At 39.2% G+C, this 24572-nt stretch overlaps 1 protein-coding gene and 2 long non-coding RNA genes across 5 annotated transcripts in view; 1 reads left to right on the top strand and 2 right to left on the bottom strand.

Annotated features, from left to right (window-relative positions):
• Window positions 1–1155: 1155 nt before the first annotated feature.
• Window positions 1156–18883, bottom strand: kiaa0040 (KIAA0040 ortholog). Of its 3 annotated transcripts, none has more exons than XM_076876776.1 (2): window positions 18705–18883; window positions 1156–7921 (listed from the first exon to the last, which is right to left on the bottom strand). In XM_076876776.1, exon 2 carries the CDS (start codon window positions 7389–7391, stop codon window positions 7059–7061), a length of 333 nt encoding a protein of 110 aa, XP_076732891.1. In that variant the 5' UTR covers window positions 7392–7921; window positions 18705–18883; the 3' UTR covers window positions 1156–7058. The 3 variants fall into 3 exon arrangements, with proteins under 3 accessions (XP_076732891.1, XP_004542712.3, XP_076732892.1); XM_004542655.4 differs by lacking the exon at window positions 18705–18883 and adding an exon at window positions 10927–11075; XM_076876777.1 differs by lacking the exon at window positions 18705–18883 and adding an exon at window positions 10062–10191.
• A 2158-nt stretch (window positions 18884–21041) lies between these two features.
• LOC105940747 (uncharacterized) overlaps window positions 21042–24572 on the top strand; it is a 33065-nt gene continuing 29534 nt past the window's right edge. The window contains exon 1 of the long non-coding RNA XR_001167410.2: window positions 21042–22655. This is a non-coding gene — a long non-coding RNA (uncharacterized LOC105940747). The remainder of the gene's footprint in view (window positions 22656–24572) is intronic.
• On the bottom strand, window positions 21345–24500 carry LOC143413382 (uncharacterized). Its single transcript, XR_013094007.1, has 2 exons — window positions 23403–24500; window positions 21345–23310 (listed from the first exon to the last, which is right to left on the bottom strand). It is a non-coding gene; the product is annotated as an uncharacterized LOC143413382 (long non-coding RNA).

The following is a 24572-nucleotide window of genomic DNA, read 5'->3' as shown; positions in this document are numbered from 1 at the left end:
AATTTTGACCTTCATCAGGTTCTTCATGTTGACCGAGTGCATTGAGTTGCTTTCATGTGATTGGCTGATTAGACACGTGCTTTAAGTTGAACCTAACAAAGTGACCAGTGAGTGTATATCCTAATCTCTCAAGTGTTACCATTTACATTTATGACAAACTTCACATATTATTTGCACGAATGTGTTATGAGTTACATCCAAATACTCAGATGAAGTGCTCGCTTGAAATGCTAAAAACCTGTCATCACTGCAATTTTTGTGTTTCTTTTTGCCTTGGCAAAGCATACAGTTAGTTGTCAACAAAGTGGTTACACCTCCTGGCAGAATGTGCGGTGCCTTATTTCTTAATATATTTTCACATCTCTGTAAAAAAAAAAGTAGCAAGTTGTCAAAGATAGTACCCAACGATACCTCAGGCTTTAAAAGAGCATGTTTACATGTTGAGATTCAAGTTATGGTAATACTCTGACAACACCAAAAATCCGGATCCGTGAGACGTAACTAATCTGTACAAAGTGCACGTCTTTTGTCAAACACGAATTGCTCCTCGAGCCAAACAGATTATGTGCATCAAAGATTTCTTAGCTACGGCTTTCAAATCAATGATGAAAATTATATGTTCACGAGGATCACTGCGGGCAGAAGTGCTTATTAATTGCTTTGCTTCAGCAGCTTTCCGTTTTCTTTGATTGCAGTTCATACCTAACTAAACAATGGTCCAGCTTTTAGTTGACTTTTTGCTGCAATTTGTCGCAGTAACGGTGGATGGTCCTGTTGTGTAATAGAAAACTTTGCAGTATGGAATCATTCACGGCAGGCGTCATATTCTATGTTTATGCCCCACAGCAGGGATCATAGTCTATGTTTATTTTATCCTCACATTTCACAGTCCATCATACTTCCTGTGGTCTCTTCAAGCGCGGTGTGTTGACACGCTGCAAAAGCGATCAGCAACTTCGTTTTCATTGGCATGCATATGTGCTCCAAGTAAACGCATTGCTTGTATACACAGTGAATTTTTGTAAGCATATTGTCCTGGCAGCCACACTGAATGAAGACGCCTGTACAAACGAAAACATAATGACTTCGTGTCAAAACCTAAAGGCTCCGTTAACTTCAATTTAAATTAGAAATAGAAAAATGAGATCCCACAAAGCTAGGAAAATACTTTATTTCTGTCCCTGTCATCTCCCATACTGTTTTTATATGCTTTATCATTGTCTCTCTATATATCACGATAAATTATGCATGCAGAGCAACCAACAAAACTCAGTCATGCACATAATTAAAACAAAAAGAATCACATCAGCACTTTTTTAACTGTGGAACAATGCAAACATGTCTTAAGTAAACAATGTCATGCATAATTAGACGGGCGGAAAAAAACAACAACATAGTGCGATCTTGCAGGAAGCTATCCACAAGGGTAGATCTGACGCTGAAACAGATGACAAATACTCTCACCTCCATTTCCTCTGATCTCAGAGAACTGAAGACAATATACACTATGTGTTATTTCCCCTCCCCCAACTCCTGCAGCTAATTTAAACAGTGCTTTGAAAATAAATTATCATCTGTTTAAAGTGACGGAGGTCAAGTCTCTGCCTAACAAGTGTTGAAGAAAAAGGCATGGATGTGTGGACATGAGCGGAAATAAAGTGTTATCAGACACTCGAGCTTAATATATATATATTTATAGTACAGAGACGTGAAAAAAAAACAGCAAGCCATATTTGGAATATGTTACCCATGGCTGTCCTGTAAACAATTTAATCGGCAGGCAAATGAGCGGGAATGAATTTAAAATATGATTAGAGTGTGAAAAAGTTCAATAAAAACCATAAACATGTATTTTCTTTCTATATTTGCCACAGTGATAAAATTAATCTTTGGATCTTACTGCATGTGTGTCTTTACGCTTGTATTTAACGGGAAAACCATGGATTAACCTTTAATATGCTTTCAGTTTAAAGTACGACCCAAGGCAAATAACAGAAAACGAGACATAACTACTAAACCAACGACCAAATTTTAAAAAAAAAAGCACGTAGTACCTCTAAAAGTCTCTTTTGGTCGACAAGAATAGATTACCACAGACCCGCCAATTTGTGAATTCCTGTTTCACAAGAACTGATTTGACTGATTACAATGTTAGTAATTATATCTTATCTTTGTCTTTGTATGATGAAAAGCTTACCATCTGTCATAACCAACCATAATCATATTTTTTTCTGCAGTGACTATTCTAACCTTACTGATAACTCAAAGCTCAGCTCTGTCAGTGAATACAGAGATGTCGATTTTTTGCTTGTTAGCATTAGCACCCTGTTAAATATAGAATTCCTGGTGTACCTTCATAACCAAGCAGGAAAGCAGTGCAATATACTAAACTGTAGAAAATACAAAAGAAACCTTAATACAACAACTGTGGCCATTCTGAAGCCTCTATCCATATTTACCATCATTTTGTGACCATTTGAAGCCTGAGGGTAAACTAACTTTTAAATGAAGGGACACTACATGCTCATATGTTCCACTGATGGTGACCAACATTAGAAAATACACATCATGTTGTATTAGATAAGACTTTAAATTAAATGAGACCATAAACTCAGTTTTAAGGCACTTTCTCACTGTCATCATTTTTTGGGATCTGGGAATCTGGAAGCCATATGCTAGTTTTTTACATACAGTCTGTGATAACTGCGCTCTTCTGCCTGCCGGGTCATTAAAATATGCTGAAAGAGAAAAGGGGAGATTTGAATATGTGAACTTGTTTTTATGAGGGGACCGTTCAAAATGAGACACAATGAAGCTGGAGCACAAAGAAAAATAATGTGGGCAACATGTTTGTTGTGTTTTTGATAGAACGGATGAGTATATACAGTCATGGTAAAAAGAAAGTACACCCTCTTTTAATTCTAAGGTTTTATATATCGGGACAGTGTGGGACACTCAGTTGATTACTTGATTAATTGATGACCAGCAAGTGTGGCCACATCTATGAAATCTGCATTTGTGTCAGTTTTACAGGTCTGAACCATACAGGTGATCTTATTAAAGCAATTGTTGCTGCCTGTGATTCTGGAAAGGGTTATAGGTCCATTTCCAGATTATCTGAAGTCCATTGTTCTACTGTGAGAAAGACTATTCAGTGGAAAACATTCAAGATAGTGTTCCCAGTGTGGATACCCCATCAAATTCACCCCAGACTGTGCCACACTAAGAGAAACAGCTAAAACTCCAAGAGCTACACCTCAGACTCAATTAGAAAAAAACTAAAAGTATGGCTTAATTTGGAGAGGTTGCTAGAAGAAAGCCTCTTCTCTCGATAAATAGCATGGCAGTCTACTACACTGCATCTGAATAAACCACAAGATTTCTATAAAATGTCCTTTGGACAGATGAGACCAAACCACACTTGGTGAAAACTGAAACAGCATATCACAACAATCATCTCGTGAACTGTAAAGCATTTGTGATGGTGATGATTTTGGTTGGTTTTGCAGCCACAGGACCTGCACACCTTGCAGTAACTGAACTCTGTAAACCAAAATATGTTGAAACTGGGTCATGCAACAAGAAAATTAACAGAAGAACAGAAGCAAATCTACAGGAAAATGGCTGAAAAAGGAAAGATGAGGTGTTGCACTGAGGCCAGGAAACCTCAGTGAACTGAAGCAACATTGTAAAGAAGAGTGGGACAAAAATCCTCAACAACAATGTGCGAAATTGAGAAAGTCACACGATTTCGACAACGACTACGTCAAGTTGTTGTTTTTCACACCTTGCTTCTGCATTTTTGTTAACTATATAACCAGATTATTTTTTATGATTTCCATTTATATAAAACCTTTAGCAGAACTTAAAGAGAACATACTTTCTTTATGTCGATACAATTCAATTTTTTGGTTTTTAAAGTGTTTCAGTTGTGGAGAAATATCTTTTAGCAAGTGCTGGGAACATTGACCGCATGGATTCTCTGTATCAAGTGAGCAGCATTAGAAATCTTCAGCAAAAGCCTCCTCGAGAGTCACCATTACAACAACCAGCTGCTTCTTTAACATGCATGTATATTTTTGAGATAGCTGCATTTCTAGATTGTCAGGTTATTGTTGGAAAATGGGGAATTCAGTTTTATTATAAATTCTTGATTGATGAAATTATCATGTTGCCTATCAACTGCTAGCAAATTAAGGAAATTAGCAGAACGCTAGCATCCCTGCATTTTGTCTAGACGCAAGTGTAAACAAATATATTTGCCTCTTAGCTTCTGTAGATCATTTGGCTAAATGATCACTCTGCACCATTTGTCTGTTATGAGCCACCGCTGTGTGGGCTAATCCATTTGGAACAGTACGTGACGGGATTGACCATTATGTGTATTGTGTGCTTGGACTGATTAAAGTTTACAGTGGAAAAATATCCGGAGTGGTCACTGACTCATACCACCTCATGAGACAGCTACAGCTTCATTAACTCCTTCATTAACTGAGCATATTGAGAACTCTGGAAGTCCTCACACCAACAGGGAGCATCACAGTAGCATCCATGCTGGACATACAGTTTACATTTTCACCCCGATTCCAGTCTCTAGAATCAGTGCTTATATTTGTTTATGGATCTTACTGAATGTGTGACTCATATTCTGGTATTTAAGGGGATATCCTTGGATTAAGCTTCAATATCCTTTCAGTTTAAAATACTAGGAGAGGTTAGCAAATGACAGAAAACAGGAAGTTACTACTCAACTTGTACCTCTAAAAGTCTCTTCTGGTCAACAAGAATAGGTTACCACATAAAAAACCAAGTAACCTGTGAATTCTTGTTTCACAATTACTGATCACTACTTTAGTAATTACTGTCTTACCTTTGCACAGAGCCAGACAAGCTGTTTTCTCTTTGTCTTTGTAATAAGAAAAGCTAACCAGCTGCCGACAGCAGGTGTATATTTAGCATGCAGACATGAAGCTGAATCACGTACCTCTCACAGAGAAAGTAAAAGTAGTAAGAACAACTCTGAACAGGTCAAACTATTCCTTTAATTTTTTTCAGTCTTTAACATCATTTTACATTTTTATTTATGTTGTAAGAAGCCTGCCACAGTCAGCATTTAATAACCAGTAAAAACTGTAAATTTTACTTTGACAAACACAAACCACGATGACGTGTTCGGCAAAAACCCCCGAACATGGCAGTGTGTTTTCTTGTTAAACGTCTCACTCTTGCAATTATTAGTCATCATACGTTGCCTGTGTTTTGCAAGGCAAGCTTTCATATTAAACTCAACACGTATAGTTTCTCTCTGTGAACATAAAGCAGAAGAGACAAACCCAGATTTCCACATGGGGACATATCTGTCTGAGCCGTAATGAAATGAGTGGGGCCGGTTTTCCCAGCAGCACTTGAGCAAGAAGATCAACTTAGTGCCAAAATAAGCTAATGCATAAAGATGATGATACTGCTGAGACGTTTTTGCTTAATTGGGCCTTGAGATGTCGTACACTTTCAAAACAAGAAGCCTTCAGGCACAATCCACTAGAAGCCCAAAACGTTTGATTATTTCAGTTTCTTTTTACTGGAACTTTTGAAAAGTATGTGAATTTAATTAAGCTAAAACAAAAAAATACTTTGAATACTGTTCTAACCCGTTTCTAAAAACGTTGTATACACGTGAATAGTGAGGACTTGATCCAATTAATCAGCATTATGTTTGTATCTCAACAGAATGGCAATAAAATACTGCTGGCAAATAATGTTTACCAGCAGTATCCATGTAAGCACTCATCAAACTTTTTAAAGAAATCCACGTGAAATGGATTTTGCAGTTATAAGGCACAATCACAAGTGTAGGGGAAGCTCTCAGCATGACGAAATATGCAAAGATGTATGCTTAGACAGAGATTTGTTTGTTTTAATTAAACGCACTTTTGACAATCTGAAATTGTCCACATCCGTGCTAGGAAGTTAGCCAAAAGTGATTACAAACAAACTTAATGCCAGTTTGACCTCTTAAGCCCCAACGCCCCCAGATACGAGGGTAAAAGGCAGGAGATCGCATTTGGGGTTAGGCATTGGGGCTAAGTGTGTTGTTGGTCCTCCTTCCAAATTTTCTGTGTGATGACTTCAAAACAGAATATTAAAAGTGCATATGGATCTGCTCTAAACCAACTTACGCCACCTCTTTCAGTCATATTCATACGTTTTAGAGGAATAAATGTTCAAAATTTCCATAAATACATGGCTAGTCATCATTGCTAACACCTCCATTGGTATGAGTATCTAGTTTCTAGTTTCCGGTGTTGTTTGTTTGTCTTTTGGTGGGGAGGGTCTCACTTTATCTTTTACAAATTGTCTTTTATTTAATGCTTATTTGGCCCTGAATAGTGTAATTAAAAAAAACACAGAAAAAAGCCTGATGAAAGTGAAGTTCCACTCCTGTGACAATGCTGTAACATCTTCAACAAACGGGGGGAAAAATGTCGTAATGAAGAAAGTTTCTTTCTGTAGGCAGTGATTTCAGCTTTTTAGATTGTCAGTGCCTTTTGATTTAGAAATTGAGAGTCAATCACAGTCTGCATTGCAGCCTGAATGTGAGTAATGCAGCTTTCTGAGCACTGGCAGACCCTAAATTGGCTCTCTCTCCAAAATACACACACAGTGAATTTCACATGGGAGCTCTAAGAACAAAGTGCTCTCAATAACACTGTGCTTCTCTTACACACACACACACACACACACACTTGCAGTTATATATGTGCTTCTGTCTTCATATTTCTTCCTTTATGTACCAAACACTAAAAAAAATGCTCATAAAAATGCTGTAAACATTGTCATAAAACCACCGCACGACATCTTATGAATGAAAAGTGACAACGATATATACACTCTTTACATATTTCAACCACATCTGTGCCCGCTACTAGGTGAAGTTCATCCTTTTTGTTTGGTTATCAGCTCAGCAGAGTCCAAGAGCATCCACGGTTTATGCTTTTCGGGATGCTCCATCAGCTCCTTTCCATAAACTCGTCAGCAGTCTCAGGTCAAAGAAGGGATATTTACTCCATGGCCAGAGCAACCCGGTCGGGCGTCATCGGCCCCGGCTTGACCGAGATCCACAAGTCTTCGGTATTGGCAGAATTTTTTTTCTTCTTTGTTTCTGACCTTGAAGACGACACGGCGTCGCCGCAGCAACAACAACAGCAGCTGTTGGCATGACGACAGCAACAGCAGTGACAGCACACCACCACCATTGTGAGGAGAACAAGCAGGGGAAGCGTCAGGAGGACCACCAGGCAGACTGTGTTATAGGCCCCCTGGTTGTGTTTTTCTGAAGCAAAGTGCCACAGTTGGTTGAAAAAATCCTGAATGCTGTCAGTTTTCCCATCCATGGCTTAGGATACCGGCGTGTAAGCCCTTTAAATGAGACTATCTCACTGTTGGAAAAGTTTTGCTAAATCCTTTAGAGAGTTGAAATAGTTGTGAGACAGCAAATGTGCATGTTAGGATGCTGGGGTACTAAAATGATAAAAAATATAATGTCCCTCTGAGCCCTTTGGGTGTTTGGATTAAGGTTAAAAAACTGCCCAAAATGAAATCGTTTCCCTGAGACTCTCGTCCATCCAACGAGGGCTGTGCTCTGTGTGTTAAATGAAAACACCAGAAGCAAACACCACTGATGCTTTCTGCTTTAAAGTGCTCCTTTGGAGAAGGCCAAAGCCCATTTAAACAAATCCACAAAACCAAGAGGTCACTTGGTTAGAGAAGGCTTTCAATATGAGGATTCTGATCTCGAGGAAAGCGGAAGTTTCTTTATCCAGGTCGACATTCCAGTAATTGTTTTCTCGAGTTTCCTCTTGTCCTCCTCCCCTTTAACTTTCAGTCTGACGAGCTGTAGAGAAGTGACTTAATGTGGATGTATCTGCAAAAAAAAAAAAAAAGAAGGTTAACATGAAAAGAAAATTTGGGTCCAGGCAGACAACCGGTCTCCCTCACTCTTTCCCTGCCTCCCAATCTATCTTTCTGCCTCTGTCTTTAACATCTCTACTCCTGCACCCCACCCCCCATCTTGTCAATGTCAGCTTCGGATTTTTTTCAGCTTTCCCTTCATTAATATTGCAGAGGGGCATTCATGATTCAGGGCAACTCTCTCTCTCTAAGAGTCCCACTGAGGAAGACAGCGGCGAACAGAGAGAGAGAGTAAGAAGGAGTGGAAGAAATGGAGGGAGATTGTGTCTGAGGGAAGGTGAGACCGAGACAGAGGTAACCAATCTTCCTAAGAATCCCGCTGAGATGGAGAACGTGACAGTGTCAGAAAAAAAAAAAAGAAGCTAAGTGGGAGAAAGGTAGGCCAGAGAAAGATCTGCTATAGGAGGCTCATGAATATACAGGTCTCATGGATCCCAAAGCAGGAGATGGATGGAATGTGGCCTAAGTATTCCTAAATGTCTGAATTTAACAATTTTATGCTGGCCTCAAATAAAACCACCGCCAAATAGGAATCCTTGATGTAAGGAACTTCAATTGTCAGTCCTACATGGAAATAAAAGTCATATTGTTCCTTACTCTGAGACTAAAAAGCTATTTGATTAAGCCTGAAGCCTTGAGGCAACATTTTTATTTAAATGCTGTTAAACATCTATAGTTTTTCAGACACCATTTGACTCAAGTACGCTCCACACAGTCTCTGTAGCTTTCGGCTACAGGGCTTCTTTGTATTCTGTTCGCAGGAAGGAAAAAGATTTTCATCTCACATTCGGTTGCTTCGTATGCAGAGAAAGAGAGATGAAGATGCACCTGCAAGTGGAGAGCAAATAGGCACGGCTTCCACCGTGCGTTGTGCCTCATGTGTGAAATTAGTTTACCCACAGACAGCCCGCTAACTTCCCTCCTGTTCATTTGCTCAACAGGAAGCTAAGCACTTAAAGCTAAGTAGCACCTGAAATGTTTAAGTGAGAGATCAGAAAGAGCAATCCCATTTCAGAAAATAGAAGTGATCCAAACCACCGCATGAGAAACTGTGCTTCATTTCTTTTTGGGTTATTAGAGACTCTTCGTGTTAGTTTGTGCAGTTTTGGTTTGTTCATAAAAAAAAATAGAAGCAAATGAGGTCACCGGCAAATTTAAGAAAAAACTAATCTAGATTTTGCTGAAGTGGGGAAATTTGGGTCGACTAATGAAGTAAAATGCACACAGTGCACAGACTGACAGTGATTTTAATGCCACTCAGTGCTCCTCTGATGAGAAGAAAAACAAGGGCAGCGTGCGTCGTTATCTCGTTCTGCTGCGATGGTTTAATAACTCCACCAAATATTCATCTCCATATAGCAGCAGCACATAAAAGCTGTGCACAGGATTGTGCCTTATTTCAAAAATGTGCACCACGTTTGGAACAAAGGCTGCCTGCAGGCGACATGGAAACCCGCGCATATTCCTGAGAGCGATGGTGTCGCTGCCACATCTTTCCTGATTATTGGCTGCAGGTACATGTTGTTGTGATGAGCTTGGCTGAGCTGCAGCACCTCTGTGCACACTCTGATCATCCCGCCATTATGAAAACTCTGCCACCGCGGCGAGCCAGAGCCACTGAGCAATAAGTTTGTCGGAGAGGGACAGAGATCGGGAGTGAAGCACGGAGGTGTGATCTAGCCGGTAGAAAAGAAGTGACTCACAATGAATCAGTAGGAAAGTCATTAAATAGAATGGACAAGTCACTGAGTGTTATGATAATTATAGCCTCTGGCCAGGAACAAAGAGCCCACTTTGAGATGCGTTTATACACGGGTGAACTATAGTTGAAACACTAGCAGAAGAAATACAATGCTTTATGATCTACGTGTCATTTCATCAACGTGCTAAGGGAATTAATCCAGTAAGAGAAGTAACAACAAACTGATTGCCACTGTTGTTTCGTTCTCAGCAGGCCGTTTCTGTGCAGTACTGTGAGATGACCGGTACTTGTTCCTAACTTAATGGCTATTTTAAATAGATTGTAGCTTTATTTTTACTAAAAATAAATTAAAATGAGTCTCACTCATGACAACATTCTTTCAGAGACTCACCGGCTGTTTCACTTTCTCATGACTTTGTCTTCTTCTTGAGGCATTCGTACACAGGAAAAGGCCCTTTCTGGGCCACACAAAGCCAGGAAGGGGCTGAGAAAAAATGTTATGATTGCACACAGTTAGCCCCTGCTGCTTTTTTAAGGAACACGCGTGACCTAAAAGACAAAGTTGCGACAGAAGGCATGGCAGGAATCTTTAATGACTTGCCCCGAGCACCGAGTCAGAGCAGTTCGCTCATCAGTCAGCATTAATTCACAGCGCTAGGGTGTGTTTGTTTTGACCTGAGTCAAGAACCAGTAAACAGCTAAACCTCTAGATTTTTTTTTCTGCAGAAAACATGATCTGTGTTTGATCTCAAAGTGCAGCTGTTTTGCTGTCGTAGCAACAGGCCCGCAGATATGCTTGACAGTGAACAAAAGCAAGTGCACAAGCCCATTACATGTCAGATGTGTCAGCTCAGTCCTAACTGGAATGAAATGAGCAAAGTGGAGGTCACACTGCCAGTAAGAAAAGGGAGGGGGCAGCCAGATGAAGCTAGTAAACATCATCAGTAAGTTAGTCAGCCCTTTAAAACTAAAGTGAGGGACAAAGTGAAAGTTCTTAGAAACAGACGTTTGAGTGGGATGGTTTGTTTTAAGGAGACGAGAGTGTATTACAGACGCTTTTGGCTGAAATCTAATCTAACCCCAGCCAAAACCAAGCTTCTTTTTTTTTTTGGATGAAGAATGAAGATTGTCCCAAAAGCAGCAATTTTACCTGAGTTTAATCAAACAACAAGAAACATCAGCAAATACCAACTTAAGCCACAGCAGTATCAAAGTATTCAGTGGCAGTTAAGATCTCATTGAAAGCAGAACCTTACCCCGCAGGCACTTGTGAAGTAGCAGGTCAGGTCTCGCGTCTTGTCTAATCCAGTTAGCTGCTCTAACTTCTGTTGGTTCTGTTTTGGCATCTGGCTTCAGCTCTGGTCTGGTCCCCCTCACTCTGACATCGTCACTTTCTGTTCCTGTTTCCCTCGCTACCCTTGTTTCATCCTCCTCCTTTTCCTCCTCCTCCTCCTCCTCCTCTCTGTGTAAGTGTGTGTTTTGGTCACAGCGTCACTGCACCCTGCCCACTTTGTATAAGAATGGGCCCTCTGTCTGTGCTTACATGTTTCCTACACACTGTGCTCAAGAGTTGTGGTTGCTTTACTTTACCCTCACTAAATGACGTCAGGCAGAAAGATGGAAAGTCAGATAAATGAAGTTAAAAAGTCTGATATGAAGTCACAGGAATGCCGTATTAAAAGCTGAATCCCTCCACAATAAGGCCTCCATGCATGCACTCATCTGAAAACCTTGCAACTACAGCGGAAGTTGCACGCAAGGTTGAAACATTTTGCATAATAGCACTAAATGACTGCTTGAACAAACACCGCTCCACCCATCTGTGGGCCCCGAAACAGGAATAAAAAGGGGGAACAAAAACTGCGCGAGCCTACGTTTGTGTGTGCTGTAAATACAGTGACAGAGGTATGAGCAAGACAAGAAAGATATGAAAGAAGGAGGTCATGTGAAGTGCACACACACACACACACACACACACACACACAGAAACCCAGTTTTTATGCCTGTGGCATTGTGGTCGATGCCCTTTCAGTTCAGTCAAGCAAAACACGATTTTTATTCAAGTAAGAATCAAGAAAAAAAAAAAGGGTTCAGCTGACATTAAAGAAAACTCTGTTCACTATTCTGATCAGAGGGTTGTTTTACTTTGACATGCAAACTGTAGGTCCTGTGCATTCATATATTATATGATGTGTGCTTATATACATGCAAAATATATAAGCACACATTATATAAGGAGAATTAGTTCAAAGAGTGTCTAATGTGTGCAGAGCCTGGTCATGAACAGAAAGGAAAGGAACTTAACTTTTACCACCCTCTTAAGAAGCAGTAGTTGTGGAAGAAATCAAAAAGTTAAATATATAGATAGCTAGATGCAAAAGATGTTTGTGTCCTTTATCTGAAACATGATGAGACCAGATGAGTCGCCGCTCTTTTATTCACTGCTCATGGTGTATGTAGATGGGACGATTTCATCTGATAATCTGCTTCTTTTTTTTAAAATCATGCCTCCTGACAGGTTTCAGACTGCCTGAAGAAGGAAGTGGGCTCTTTTGTAGCTATGAGACATGGTTACGTGAAAACCTATGAGACAAGCCTCACCGTGTCTGCAGGTTTGCCTGAGCCATTTCAGACAAATAGCAACCAGGCATTCACACACACACACACACACACACACACACACACACACACACACACACACACACACACACATACCACCACAGAGGGTGCCGTCTGATTGCCAGGGCATGCAGTGCTGCACAGTGAGACTCTATCCCGGCTGCTGTTGAGGCAATACAGTGTCCAGTCACCTCGAGCAAGCGTTGATTAATGACCTGAGTGCAGCAGCACTTCTCTTGATGGAAATCCTTCTTTACAGTAGTTTGTATGAAAATGATTTCTCTGTGTATTCCATTTGCTGCTTTTGATTGCTGCTTCAAACACCTGCGCGCAGGAGCCGCCTTTTCTTTTGCTTAGATCTACTCTTTTGCACAGGCACACTTTTAAACCTGCAGGGTTGTATTAACCTAGATTTTATGTGTGCTGTTGGATCTGCTTCTCAACCTTGAGACGACACAAGAAACAATCTGAAAGGTGTCGGATGTAACAATTTGCCTTTTCAAATAATGGAAAAAAAACAGCAGGTTTCAGTATCAGAACAAATAAGAGGCAGATATTGTAGAAATATGTTGTCAGGGATTTTTTATTTTTTATTTTATAAAGATATATATATGATTTATATGCATTTCCCTGACAGACTGTGTTTTGTTCTTATAAACCTCAGTCTCTATTATCTCTTTCCTTCACTCCTTCATTCTGTGGACACCTTATGTTTAGCCTATACTGCAGTGACCCTCATATACGTCCCATTTCCTCTATGGAAATCTTACTCTCCATTTATACTACCTCGACCCTGTGCTATAAAGGGTGCAGCTCCCATCTGGTTTATAGAAACTGCTCGCAGCGGAGCTCACCTCAGAGAAAAAGGTTCCAACGATATATCTCTTTATCCTACTCAGGTCTGTAGCTGAACAAATTGCGGGAAAGACCACTGAGCTCATGTCGGATCACTGGTCATACAATCATGATGGCAAAAAAAGTGACTTTGACATTACCAGCAGCATTAAATAAAGCCTCACAGAATCAGTGGACTGTGCAAAAGGGCATTACGAATCACCATGACCTGCTGGTTCTGCCAGCATACACTGAAACATGAGTATGAACCCTATCCAGTGCACTGTGAGAGTTTCTGAATGGGAGTGCTAATGAAAACTGGCTAAAGGGTTGCTGTAGACGAATCTGACAAATGTCCAGAAATAGCCTGCTAATAAATCCAGTGTCCACCGGAGGAAAACCTGAGCTATAATCCAGTCCTGTAAAATGTCTAAGGCCAACTCTGTGACAACGGGCAGAGAGCAAGACAGAGAAAGAAATGATTTTGTCTATATAAGGAATTGCCTCTTGCTCTCAGAGAAAGTCATCTTTCAATAGCAATCGGTTGGCATTATAAACTTTGGGCTTTTTTTATGAGAGCACATAAATGCAAAAATCTAGCTATGATGTCAGTGTGCTATTTTAACATCTATTTATGTAATAATCTAAGCATAGTTCTCATGTGACACAAGCTCTACTTTGGGAATAAATATGTTAAACATGTCTTTCTTGGCTTGTGAAGAAGAAATGTCCTGCCTGTTCTGCTGCATAAATAAATACAGAGTAATGCTGTCAGCTTGCAGTGAAGGAAGTGTTTTTCCAGAGCACTTAATTATAATCAGCGGGGACTTTCTAAGTTCCTCTTTCTTGGCCTAGGATTTCCAAATACAGAAGAAACAGCGTGACACACTGTGGGAAAATAAAGTCACTCGTGTTGGACAACAGCTTACAAATACCTTAAGTGTAAATGACGAATACAAACCGCAGAAGAAGACCAGGCATTCTTTCCTATTTTTATGCAGAAATCTCTGGCACCCCTCATTTCTTTATGTTTTGCTTCCAAGGAGTCAGACATTTTTGTATTTTTTTTAAACTGGTCTGAAGTAATAGTTCTCCAGGCTTTCTGAAGGTCTTTCAAAGTTTTTCTCTCAACGTTTGTGGCTTTCAGTCTCATTTTTAGTCCAGCCATCATACCTGAATCATAGGAATGTTTTTTGAAAAAAAATATCAGTCACTGTCAGTCATGGATTGGCCTCCCAGAGACCAAACCCCAACATTACTGAAGCTATGTGCAATCATATAGACAGAAAATGGAACAAAGATTACTGAAGACCACTAAAGGAGTATAAGAAACCTTAAGAGAGCTCAAAGAGAGTTCAGTATAAGGGTGGTCATACTGAATATTGACTTTGATGTTTCTTAAAACTGCACATTTTTTCTGTTTTCTAAGCAAAATCCTAAGAACTAAGGCCGCTCAAGACATTACTGCACAGTTTGCAGTGCCCATTTAAGGCGACATAACATTTACTGTCTTTATCTCTTCCAGACAGACTTAACTTCTTTTTGACAAATAGAAAAGCTTGATGGACAGTCTTGAGACAAAAACAAGCTGTGTGGCAACAATATGTGGTCATAAGATAACAAAGAAACATAAATACACTTCCTTTCTTTTTTTAAATGCATACGTGTGTTTGGTTTGTCGGGTTTGTCTGTTTGCTTCAAAGGAAAGAACCTGTGTAGTGTTTCACAACTGTTTAGTGTAAGTGAAAATGATAATAGAGTGCCTGAAGCACATGTTTAATTTCTAACATGTAGTCAAAGAAACATTTTGACACAGTAAACAAATCCAATCAGAAAATGTTGAACCTGCACCTTTATTTAAATTATTATTAAAACTCAAAAGCACTTAACTGTTCAACCCCAGTTTATATCAGTGTGATGGTAATTGAATGTTTTTCTTGCATTAATCCCCCCCGCTGGGTCAAATTTTCTCGTCTTGTTATCACCATTGATCAACTATTCAGACTTAAATCTAAATCACTCAGAGGCCATTATGTAAGTAAGGCAGATATGCTGGTATGGTAAATATGACTTAACATCTTCTGTTGTTGTTGATGGCTAATCAGCTTGTGCTTGTGTTTACCCAGCGGGGTATAAAACAATACGATTTAGCCTTGAGGCAGTCTATGGAAAGTTCTCAGTAAAGTCCTTAACTTGGGTGATGATCACTTTGATTGTGCTCGTGCTTCATTCTGAGTAACTGAAAGTTGGATGGTGATCATATTTTGTTTTAGGGAGATTTTATTTCCAAGCATTCCTGGCATCCCGTGTTTGTTCCTAAGTCTTTACTTTAAAAAAAAAAAGTAAAACTGACAGCCTTACTGAAATGCCATTACAGCATAATTACCATTTGCTACACATAGTGAGAGGTGTAGCGATCTCACGCCCTCATAAATGCACAGACAAAAACATACGTTTTCCCACCATTTTCCGCAAGAATCACTAAAAACAAATCTCTATCCAAAGTCTACTCAGTGTAGAATTGCTTTCCCTCTAGGTGATGTGACGAAGTACAGAACATACTCTCTACTGCGCTTGTCCCTCGGGTCACTGTAGCCCTGAGAGACACTTTCACATGTCACAGCTCTCATATCTGAATGGCTCCCGAGGACTTCTGTGTAGTTCAAATGATGAAGGGGGCATTAAGGATCCCCTCTGGCACACTACAAAATCAAAATCCATTTCCTACTTGGCCTTAAATCATGGAAAGAAAATGGCAAAGCATGTCTTTGCAGGAAAGAAAGGCAAGGGGGGGGGGGGGGTAACTGACGTACTCTGAGTACAAATAGTAAACAAATACGAACAGTAGCAAAATATGGGTTAATCAAGTGTGGCTCCCCATGTGGGTAATGCGTTATTTTTGTGTATGTGCACACACATGTTAGCAATTCATTAGCTGGTGTATCCATATGCTGGTGACACTGCTGTTGTAGCTGAATAAGGTGGAGCTAATCCATCCAGTTGGTCATAAACTATCTGTAACGGGTCACCAGCTGATATACACTAAATAGTGAGATACTCTGTGAGCATTTTTTCTTCACTTTTTATCTTTTAATAGATTTAATAGGAAATTAGCCTTGGAGGAAACGGCTTTTTATAAAGCAGGTCACAAGCCAAGTATTTTTAGCAAAACACCTTTGGTCTTCAGTTTAGGCTATAAATTTTAAATGTTACACCTTAATCTTGCAAAAACAAGCAACAGGAAATGGAAAGTCTCACTGTCCTCCATGTAATGTTTGGATACCCACACCCCCACATCCAATGTATCTTGTTTAGCTGATTTCAAGTCAACTATGACAGATTTCTTTACTATTTTTTCACATAAAACACAGTAATATAGAAAGTAACAGAACACAAAACCCATCACAGAACTCTGGACACCTTGGAGTACTTAGTAATACACCCTCTGGCAAATATCACAGCTTGTAAAGGCTTTTTGTAGCATGTAAGAGTCTTTCACTTCTTGTTTGTTGGCTTTTTGACCATTTGTCCTTATAAAAGGCTCCGCCCAAGGTCTTTTAGCAGTGCATAAAAGACCTTGGGCAGTCTTTTATGCACTGCTATTCTAAGGTTGCTTCACAGACTTTTGATGATGTTTTGGTCTGAGCCACAGACTTTGAGACCCTGGCAAAACCTTCAGCTGTCATAGCTCAGCCTTGCATATGTTGAGCGTATTATCTGTGTCATATATATATATATATATATATATATATATATATATATATATATATATATATATATATATATATATATATATATATATATTTCTTTTCCTTGCTTTATTTAGTTCTTTGTATTTCTAATCTTGTTATCTTAATCTTCTGTTCTCAGTAATTACTGTGGCTTTCAGGCTGTTTTTAGTGACTTCCCTTTTGTGTTTCATTCCAGTGTAAAATATGTGCCTCACCTTCAGTGTTCCTCTTTGTCAAGTTTATCTTGTTTCCCCATTTACTCACCTTGATTCGTGTTTTATTTTGTAAGTGCTTTTAGCTTTTGGATCTTGTCTAGTTTCACTTCCTATCCCTGCCTTCACTCATTCCTTGATTGTCTTCAGTTGTGTTTAGTTGTTTCCTCTTCCCTCATTACCTTTTGTATATATTGCCTCAGTCTCTCAGTCATCAAATCACTGGCTAAGCGCTTCAGAAGACCCGGGATTTTCGGACTTGGATTTGTGCTTTGTGATTCTCTGGGCTAAGAGCATTAAAGCTTCCTTAAAGTCTCCTGAGTCCACGCAGAGGTTCATAATGACAGCCAACCTGTTTTTCTTGGTAGACACCATTCTCTTTTTATCTACAGCTTTCCCCCCTTTTTTTCTCTGATAGATGCCGTAATACTTGTTATAGAACTTTCAGGGATTGGATTGAACCCATTATTTCCTCTCCAACTTCACTTGAGAATGGCTGCAGCACAAGCCCAAAGCATGATCGATCACCCCGTGCTTGACAATTCATCTTCACTCATTCTCTTATTCACAGTAATGGGCTTTCACACCTTACTGCAGCTATGTGAAAGTTGGGCTCTGATATGCAATCAGGACCACAAACTGGTATAATATCTTGAGTATAGGGTATGTTTACTTTGGTGTTCTGCCTGGGTCAAAGTGAGTTCATTAAGACTGCATAAGAACTAAGTGGGAACAAAAAAGTCACACTGTAAATTAGTTCAGTGTCCTGCTTCTGAAACTCCAAAATGGTAGTTTAAAAACAAAACATAAAGCTTTAATATCAACAATATGAGTGACCATGCTTTACATGAATTTGCATGCAGCTATGTTTTCTCTGCAGATAAATACTACTCTACAAACCTTTCCAAAAATTCAATCTGTCTGTGGGAGTACGATAAAGGCTTACACAAGCTCATCTGATATGGCTGTCAGGGGTACGCTGAAAAGGACTAGAGACCACTAATTTAAATTATATATCAAATACAACAACCTCATAGGAAAGGAGGGGAGGCAGGGGGAGGATGGTAACAGTCCTTAATAGAATGAATGAAATCAAAACTAGAACAAAGAAAGTGCGTGCTTTATCCTTAAAGAATCATTTGTTTTAAAAAAAATCATTTTCTCTTGTTTTACTCTTTTCTTAAATCTTCTCCGGGAGCTCAGCTGTCAGTTCTAATGTTTTACCCGGAATAACCGCACCATAAGAATCACGTCAACTCATATCTACTTTTGCAGGTCAGCCATGTCCAGAGGGATGATGGTTAAAGCTTAGCTTAGCAGCTGCAGACAGTAAATGCTTTGGACTAAATTTTAAAGATGAAAAAGTGCCAGTCATATCTGGTCAATCACTACAGGAAAAAAAAATAGTCTTATGAAAAAGTACTCAGGCGTCAAACCTTCAATTAATGCATTCATTAATTAGCTGCAAGTGTCCAAGTGTGCTGAAAGCCCTAATGAGGGTTAGACAGTCCTCTTGAATAATAGGAGCTTTTCCCATTTTCATTTTTTTGTATTTTCCAATTTAAAAAAACTGGAGCATCACACACAAAAGCTAATGGAAAAACGTATGAGACTGTGACCAGCACAGCCAGATCTTACCTCACATTCAACTTGCTGAGGCTGCACAGACCAGTCTTCATGCCTTCCACTGCACTTGTGATGTATGTGAGGCCCTACTCATGCTCCCCCATCCCAACTCATGGAGCGCCAATAAAAGCATGATGAAAATCAAGCTGTTCACCAGCCGCATGCCCAATTAAGCCCCAGTGTTTACAATGCTATCACAGAGAGAGTCTAACTGGGAGAGCTGGATTGCACCTCCTTCTTATTCAGATGCCTGCCAGGGCCTGTTAGCTGTATGAGTTCAGTGAGATGTAAAGAGACTCCAGGAGCGCACGGGAGACTCGGGATGCCTCACAACGCCGCTTTTCATCAGCTTCAAGCCATCTGCATTCAATCCTGTGGAGAGATGTGGAGACATTACTGGATGGATGGGACGAGAATAAGATGAGTGAGGGCAGAAAATGCATGAGGAGGGAGGAAGAAGATGATGGCTCACACGAAGAAATGCATGTCTGCCGTTCCTTTCACCAAACACTGAAGTCATGTAGCAGCATTTTTTGTTTTTTATGAAATTTGTGGCTTGTTGTTTAAACTTAACCTTTTCAGTAAAAGGAAAACTCGAACTTCTATGTCTCAAAGGGAATTTTCTATGTAGTAACTGATTGTATCTTTTCATTATTATTTCTTTTTTCAGACAGCAATATCATATGATATATCTTTGGTTCTGAATTGCCTGATTAGAGCTTAATTAGTTTTCCATATGAAAACATTGCTTTGTAAACTCACAAAGTCTTCACAAGACTTTACAACAAAGCCCTCTGGCACTTTTGTAGAGGGGACTCTGTCGATTTTTCATAAACTGGACTTAGCAGGAATGCACCCAAACATCCACAAAGCAGAGAAAGAAGACACTGGGATTTAGCTGAGTTAGTGAGCTGACATACTGGAGTCAACAAATCATCTTATGGCTGGAACTGTGTCGGGGCAAAGACATCCTAGTGTAGCAGTTTGAGCCTGCTGGGCTTTAAAGAGGATTCATCAGTTGTGCTCTTTAACTAACAACCACTATATGTCCAGTGTAATGGTTAGTGAACACATAATTTAATTAAAAAGCACAGTGTTGCTGCTCCACATAAGAGTAGGATGTTTACCTGACTTCATTAATGTTTAAATTCTGTGTTTAGTTTTGAATAATCTCCAGGTTGGTGCACTGTAGCCCCTCTGTCTGTATGATTAGTAATTCTTTTTATCTGGACTGGCACATGACTGAACCGAAGTTTAGTCACAACCTCATTTCTAACAAAACTGTTACAACTTCCTCTGAGTTTATCCCTTATTTTCACACAATGAGCCCTAAGAAGTCATGCTGTTCCACCTGGGAGTTCTAGATAATAAACATGCTGCTATTTCTGTTTATATATATAAATGTAATAAAGTTATTTTAAACACCAGTGGCCCTGGGGTGGAAATAAATGATTTAAAATAATTGGGTTTGCAAAATAATGTAACAATACTTGCAATGCACAAATGCCGATGGCATTTTAGTTCTAAACTGAGTTGTAGTAGCTTTTTTTCATCGTACTTTGCATACAGAAAGCCTCATATTTTTTCCCCACTGTTGTTGTCACAGTGCAATAGAGCATCTTATTCCACACATTTGTGCTTTTTTGGTATTTGATTTAATGTAAAAACAAACTTTCTCAATGCTTTTTCATGTGAGCATTTACAGTTAACAAAGCAAACAAACAAACAAAAGAAAATATTTTGATTAGTCATGACTAATGGTTTATTAGTTATGATCACAGATAGTATAAAATGTGGACGTGGTTTCTGATGAAGTCACTCAAACCTGCATTCTACTCAAGGCCACCAGATGGCGATAGTGGTAGTTACAATAAAACTTCCAGGATTATAGAACTCTGTGGGAAAACATCCCTCTGACTTGACATCTATCAACACTTTTCTCATAATTTTATGTTCTCAGTTACTAATTTCGGGGTCACGTTGTATAAAAAATCAAGTTTGTTTTGTAAATCTTGGTCATACCATGTTTCAAAATGAAGAATTATCTGTGGTATGAAACTTCTGGCTCATTGGCTAATGACCTGTCAGTCAGCTCGTTAGGCAATGATTATGTGCTTTTGCAGTCAGACCTGCCCCCCTTTATCATACCCAGGTTTTTGCAGCCAAAATGTTGACAGCAGGCTTCAAAATGGGACTTCATAAGCCAGTGGGCGATGTCATAGTAGATACATTATCCACTGTATCTAAGGAAACTGTCTAAAATTAAGATTAATATTATATTTTTTATGACAAGATGCACAGTATCCATATGAAATACAGAGTACAAAATCATAACACAAAGATGGCAGTATGCAAATGAAGCAGATTAAAACAGAGCTATTTTTTAAGTGCAAGAGTTACAGTGACAACAGACATTAAACATGAATGGTTTTTAAAGCCTTTTCAAATTAAAAAAAAAAAGAGTTCCGTTTCCTTCATGAAAATAGGGAAGTGTGAGTCTATAGCTCAGATTAGCACAGACATGCACAGTAAGCATTTGAGGAAGATTGAGATGTGCAGCGCATGGGATAATCATAATCTACTGTCTTCTTACAAGTGCCATCAGACATGTTCCTTCATTTATTTCCCTTTATACAGAAAAGGAAATGTTTGTGTGTGTGTGTGTGTGTGTGTGTGTGTGTGTGTGTGTGTGTGTGTGTGTGTGTGTGTGTGTGTGTGTGTGTGTTACAGTGTAAAACCACTCTTTGACTTAGCTCAATTAGTGGAACCTAGTGGAAAGTATTAGCTGTAGCTAAGTTGCTACCAAAGCAGTAGGGTTTCATTAACCTTTTATCATAGTATCATACAGGATCACTGGACTTGTCATTCTGGCTGTTAAATTACAAAATAATTCTCATCTTTCAGGAACGATTTGGATTTTTTTCCTAGTCTAAAATGGTTAAAGAGTTATAGTAATGTGAAGCTCACATGGTAAAATGTAGGCAGAGCTGATTTTTCTGTGTTCAGATGGTACTGCTTTGTAAATACTTTGTGTTACTGTGATAAACTGAATATCCCCCATAAAGTATGTCTTCTCTTCTTTTAGAAACCATTGAGTTTTGTCTCTAGCAGAAACAGTAACGCAGCTACGGTCAGTAAAATAGTGCTTGTAAAATGGTCCTGCCACCAGAAAGGGTTAAATTGGCTTTACTGGCTAATTAAGCCAAAATAGTTATTGTGAATATATTTCACTGGAGGGAAATGAGTAGTACTGAACCTGATACTTGGGTTTTAGTCAGTACAGTAATGCATTGCAGTACAATACAAAAAGCCTTTTTATAATGGCTCTGCCTGAAGGTGCCATTTTGGCTGCTGCTATGTTGCGTTTTGTGGGCAGACGTAATAATATCAGCTAATTTAGAAGTTAAGTTAGCAAGCTACATCCATAAATTGTATGGGTGCAAAGGCACATATCTCATAATTACTGCAGTAACAGCATAAATCACTAACATTTCATTCAGGCCACACAAAAAGCAATTTTATTGGTTAAATAATTCAATTAAAATGCTCCAAAAACCATCAAGACCGCAAACATGGTCAAGAGGTCCTGTTCAGGGACTCCAATTAGCGATGGTGAGGAAAGAGCGGTGAGCTGTAGTGACCTGTTTCAGCAATTCTGTCCATCACAGCAGCCATGCACCCTACTTTAAGCCTCACCAGTACTCTGTCCAAATAAATTAGCTATTTAAAAATAAAATGTACCAACTGTACAGTTTCGGTGAAAGGGGATACTTTCCAGAAAACAAAACTATTCACGAACCATGTTGTAAATGTTTCTTTCAGCTAATAAGTTGGTCTCTTTAGTGTGTATGTGTATGGAAACGGGATTGCTTGTGGACTCCTCCACTCCTGTAGGTCCTCAACAAAGACACCTGTGTTGTTTCTTGCTGCTCTCCTTTACTGCAAGACTAAAACAAAACAATAGTAAGTAAACTCTCTCTTTTACTTTCAGACTGAGTGTATGCTATCTTCATATACAGTACGCATTGTTATTGTATGTTTGCATGGTTCATTAAGACTTGTGAGTGTTTTGTATCTATGTTTATTTGTATGTGTCTAATTTCTATGCTGAGTTTTGGGTTGTTTAGGGTTTTTGTTGTTGTTTTGGTACATATGTTTTGAGTATACAGACCAAACCAATATTTAATTACAGTTTTTGTATTTTTTACATTTAAGGTCAGTTTTTAAAGGTTTTTGTAAATTTAAAAAAAGTTCCCTGCTGCTTCAAATTAAAAGAGAGTTTTTCCTTCCCACCGTCACAAAGTGCTCGCTCCTCAGCAGTCACTTGATTGTTAAAGTTTTCTCCAGAAAATTGTACAATATGGTAATATTGTAGTTCTGGGTTGTTTGGTGACCTTGTGGATGAGTCATTGATGCCTTCTTGGAGTAGTTTTGAGTGGACGACTACTGGAAAGGTTCCCCACTGTTCCAAGTTTGCTCCATTTGTGGATAATGGCTCTCATTGTTGTTCACTGAAGTCCCGAATCCTTAACCTGGAGAGTCTTGGGTCGATTTGTGGCTATTTTCAAATTTCGATTACATGCCATTTGCACAGTGTTGAATGGAATATAGCGAAAGTCTGCAAAAAAAAAGTTCGGTCACATTTACTGTTAAAATTTCAGTATGACTTCCGGAAATTAGCTTCAGTGGCTAAGCTAGCGATAAACTTACGCTATTGGTCCTAGTGGTCGATTTGTGCCCCATTGAAACCCATTATAAACGCTATTTTTCACGGCAAAAAAATTACGGTCAAATCGATCGTGATCGGTTATGTTTCCGCTTCCGCTTGCAGTACTGGCCTTAGAGTTGTAATTTTTTTATTTGTCCACCGGGTGGCGCCCTTGCTCCACATGTGACGCCTGCTGGAACATACACATGTTCTCCAGCGGCCTGCTCGAGACAGATACCCGGAAAAGGCAGACTAATTTCCCGCGTACAGCAGCAGCTTGGCCCGCTGCTCGTTCTGGACCATTTTCTGACCTTAGGATCATTTGAGGGTGCATTAATTTTTTTTAATCAACAGGAAATGACGTATTTGTTTTCACGTGGTAGCGGAAGTGTGTGCTGCAGACACGGGAACCGAACCATATGCTCCGGCGCTGCGCGAAACACACCCGCGGCAGAGGCACTCCTCCCCGGGGGAGCAGGAGCAGCAGCGCCGCCTGGGGACATTTTTGGCTTCTGGAAAAAAAATTAAAACCGGATCGAAATTAATGTTGGTGCCAATCTTTTGTCCATCTAAAGGCCTAATTATAATAACAATAAAATATTACTTCAAATGTTTTTTTTGGAAAATATTTTATGTTTTATGTTTTATGTTTTTGGGGCAAAAAAAGCAGTGCGCTCATGTGACGAAACCGGGATATAAAGGGTTAAAATCCGCGAAATGTAATTAAAACTTGACATGAATATTTCAAGGAGAAGTAGGTCTAAAAGATTGGCTAATTTAAAGTGGAATAAAATATTAATATATAAATTTTTTATAGCACTTTTTGGGCGTGGTCGATAGTGTGCATTTTATGAAATGCGCTCCTGGAAAAAAAATAAAAGGCGATCGAAATGACTCTTGGTGCCAATCTTTAGTCCATCCAAAGGCCTAATTATAATAACAATTGAATATTACCTCAAATGTTTTTTTTGGAAAATATTCAAGTTTTTTGTTTTTTGGGGCAAAAAAAGCAGTGCGCTCATGTGACGAAACCGGGATATAAAGGGTTAAAATCCGCGAAATGTAATTAAAACTTGACATGAATATTTCAAGGAGAAGTAGGTCTAAAAGACTGGCTAATTTAAAGTGGAAAAAAATATTAATATATAAATTTTTTATAGCACTTTTTTGGG

The sequence above is a fragment of the Maylandia zebra genome, linkage group LG18 (genome assembly GCF_041146795.1).
Source record: "Maylandia zebra isolate NMK-2024a linkage group LG18, Mzebra_GT3a, whole genome shotgun sequence".
Classification (NCBI taxonomy): Eukaryota; Metazoa; Chordata; class Actinopteri; order Cichliformes; family Cichlidae; genus Maylandia; species Maylandia zebra.
This window is presented reverse-complemented; position numbering and strand designations above follow the sequence as displayed.

What these genes read in the sequence shown, in the direction of transcription:
- kiaa0040 (XM_076876776.1), bottom strand. Translation starts at nt 7,391, where the DNA reads ATGGATGGGAAAACTGACAGCATTCAGGATTTTTTCAACCAACTGTGG.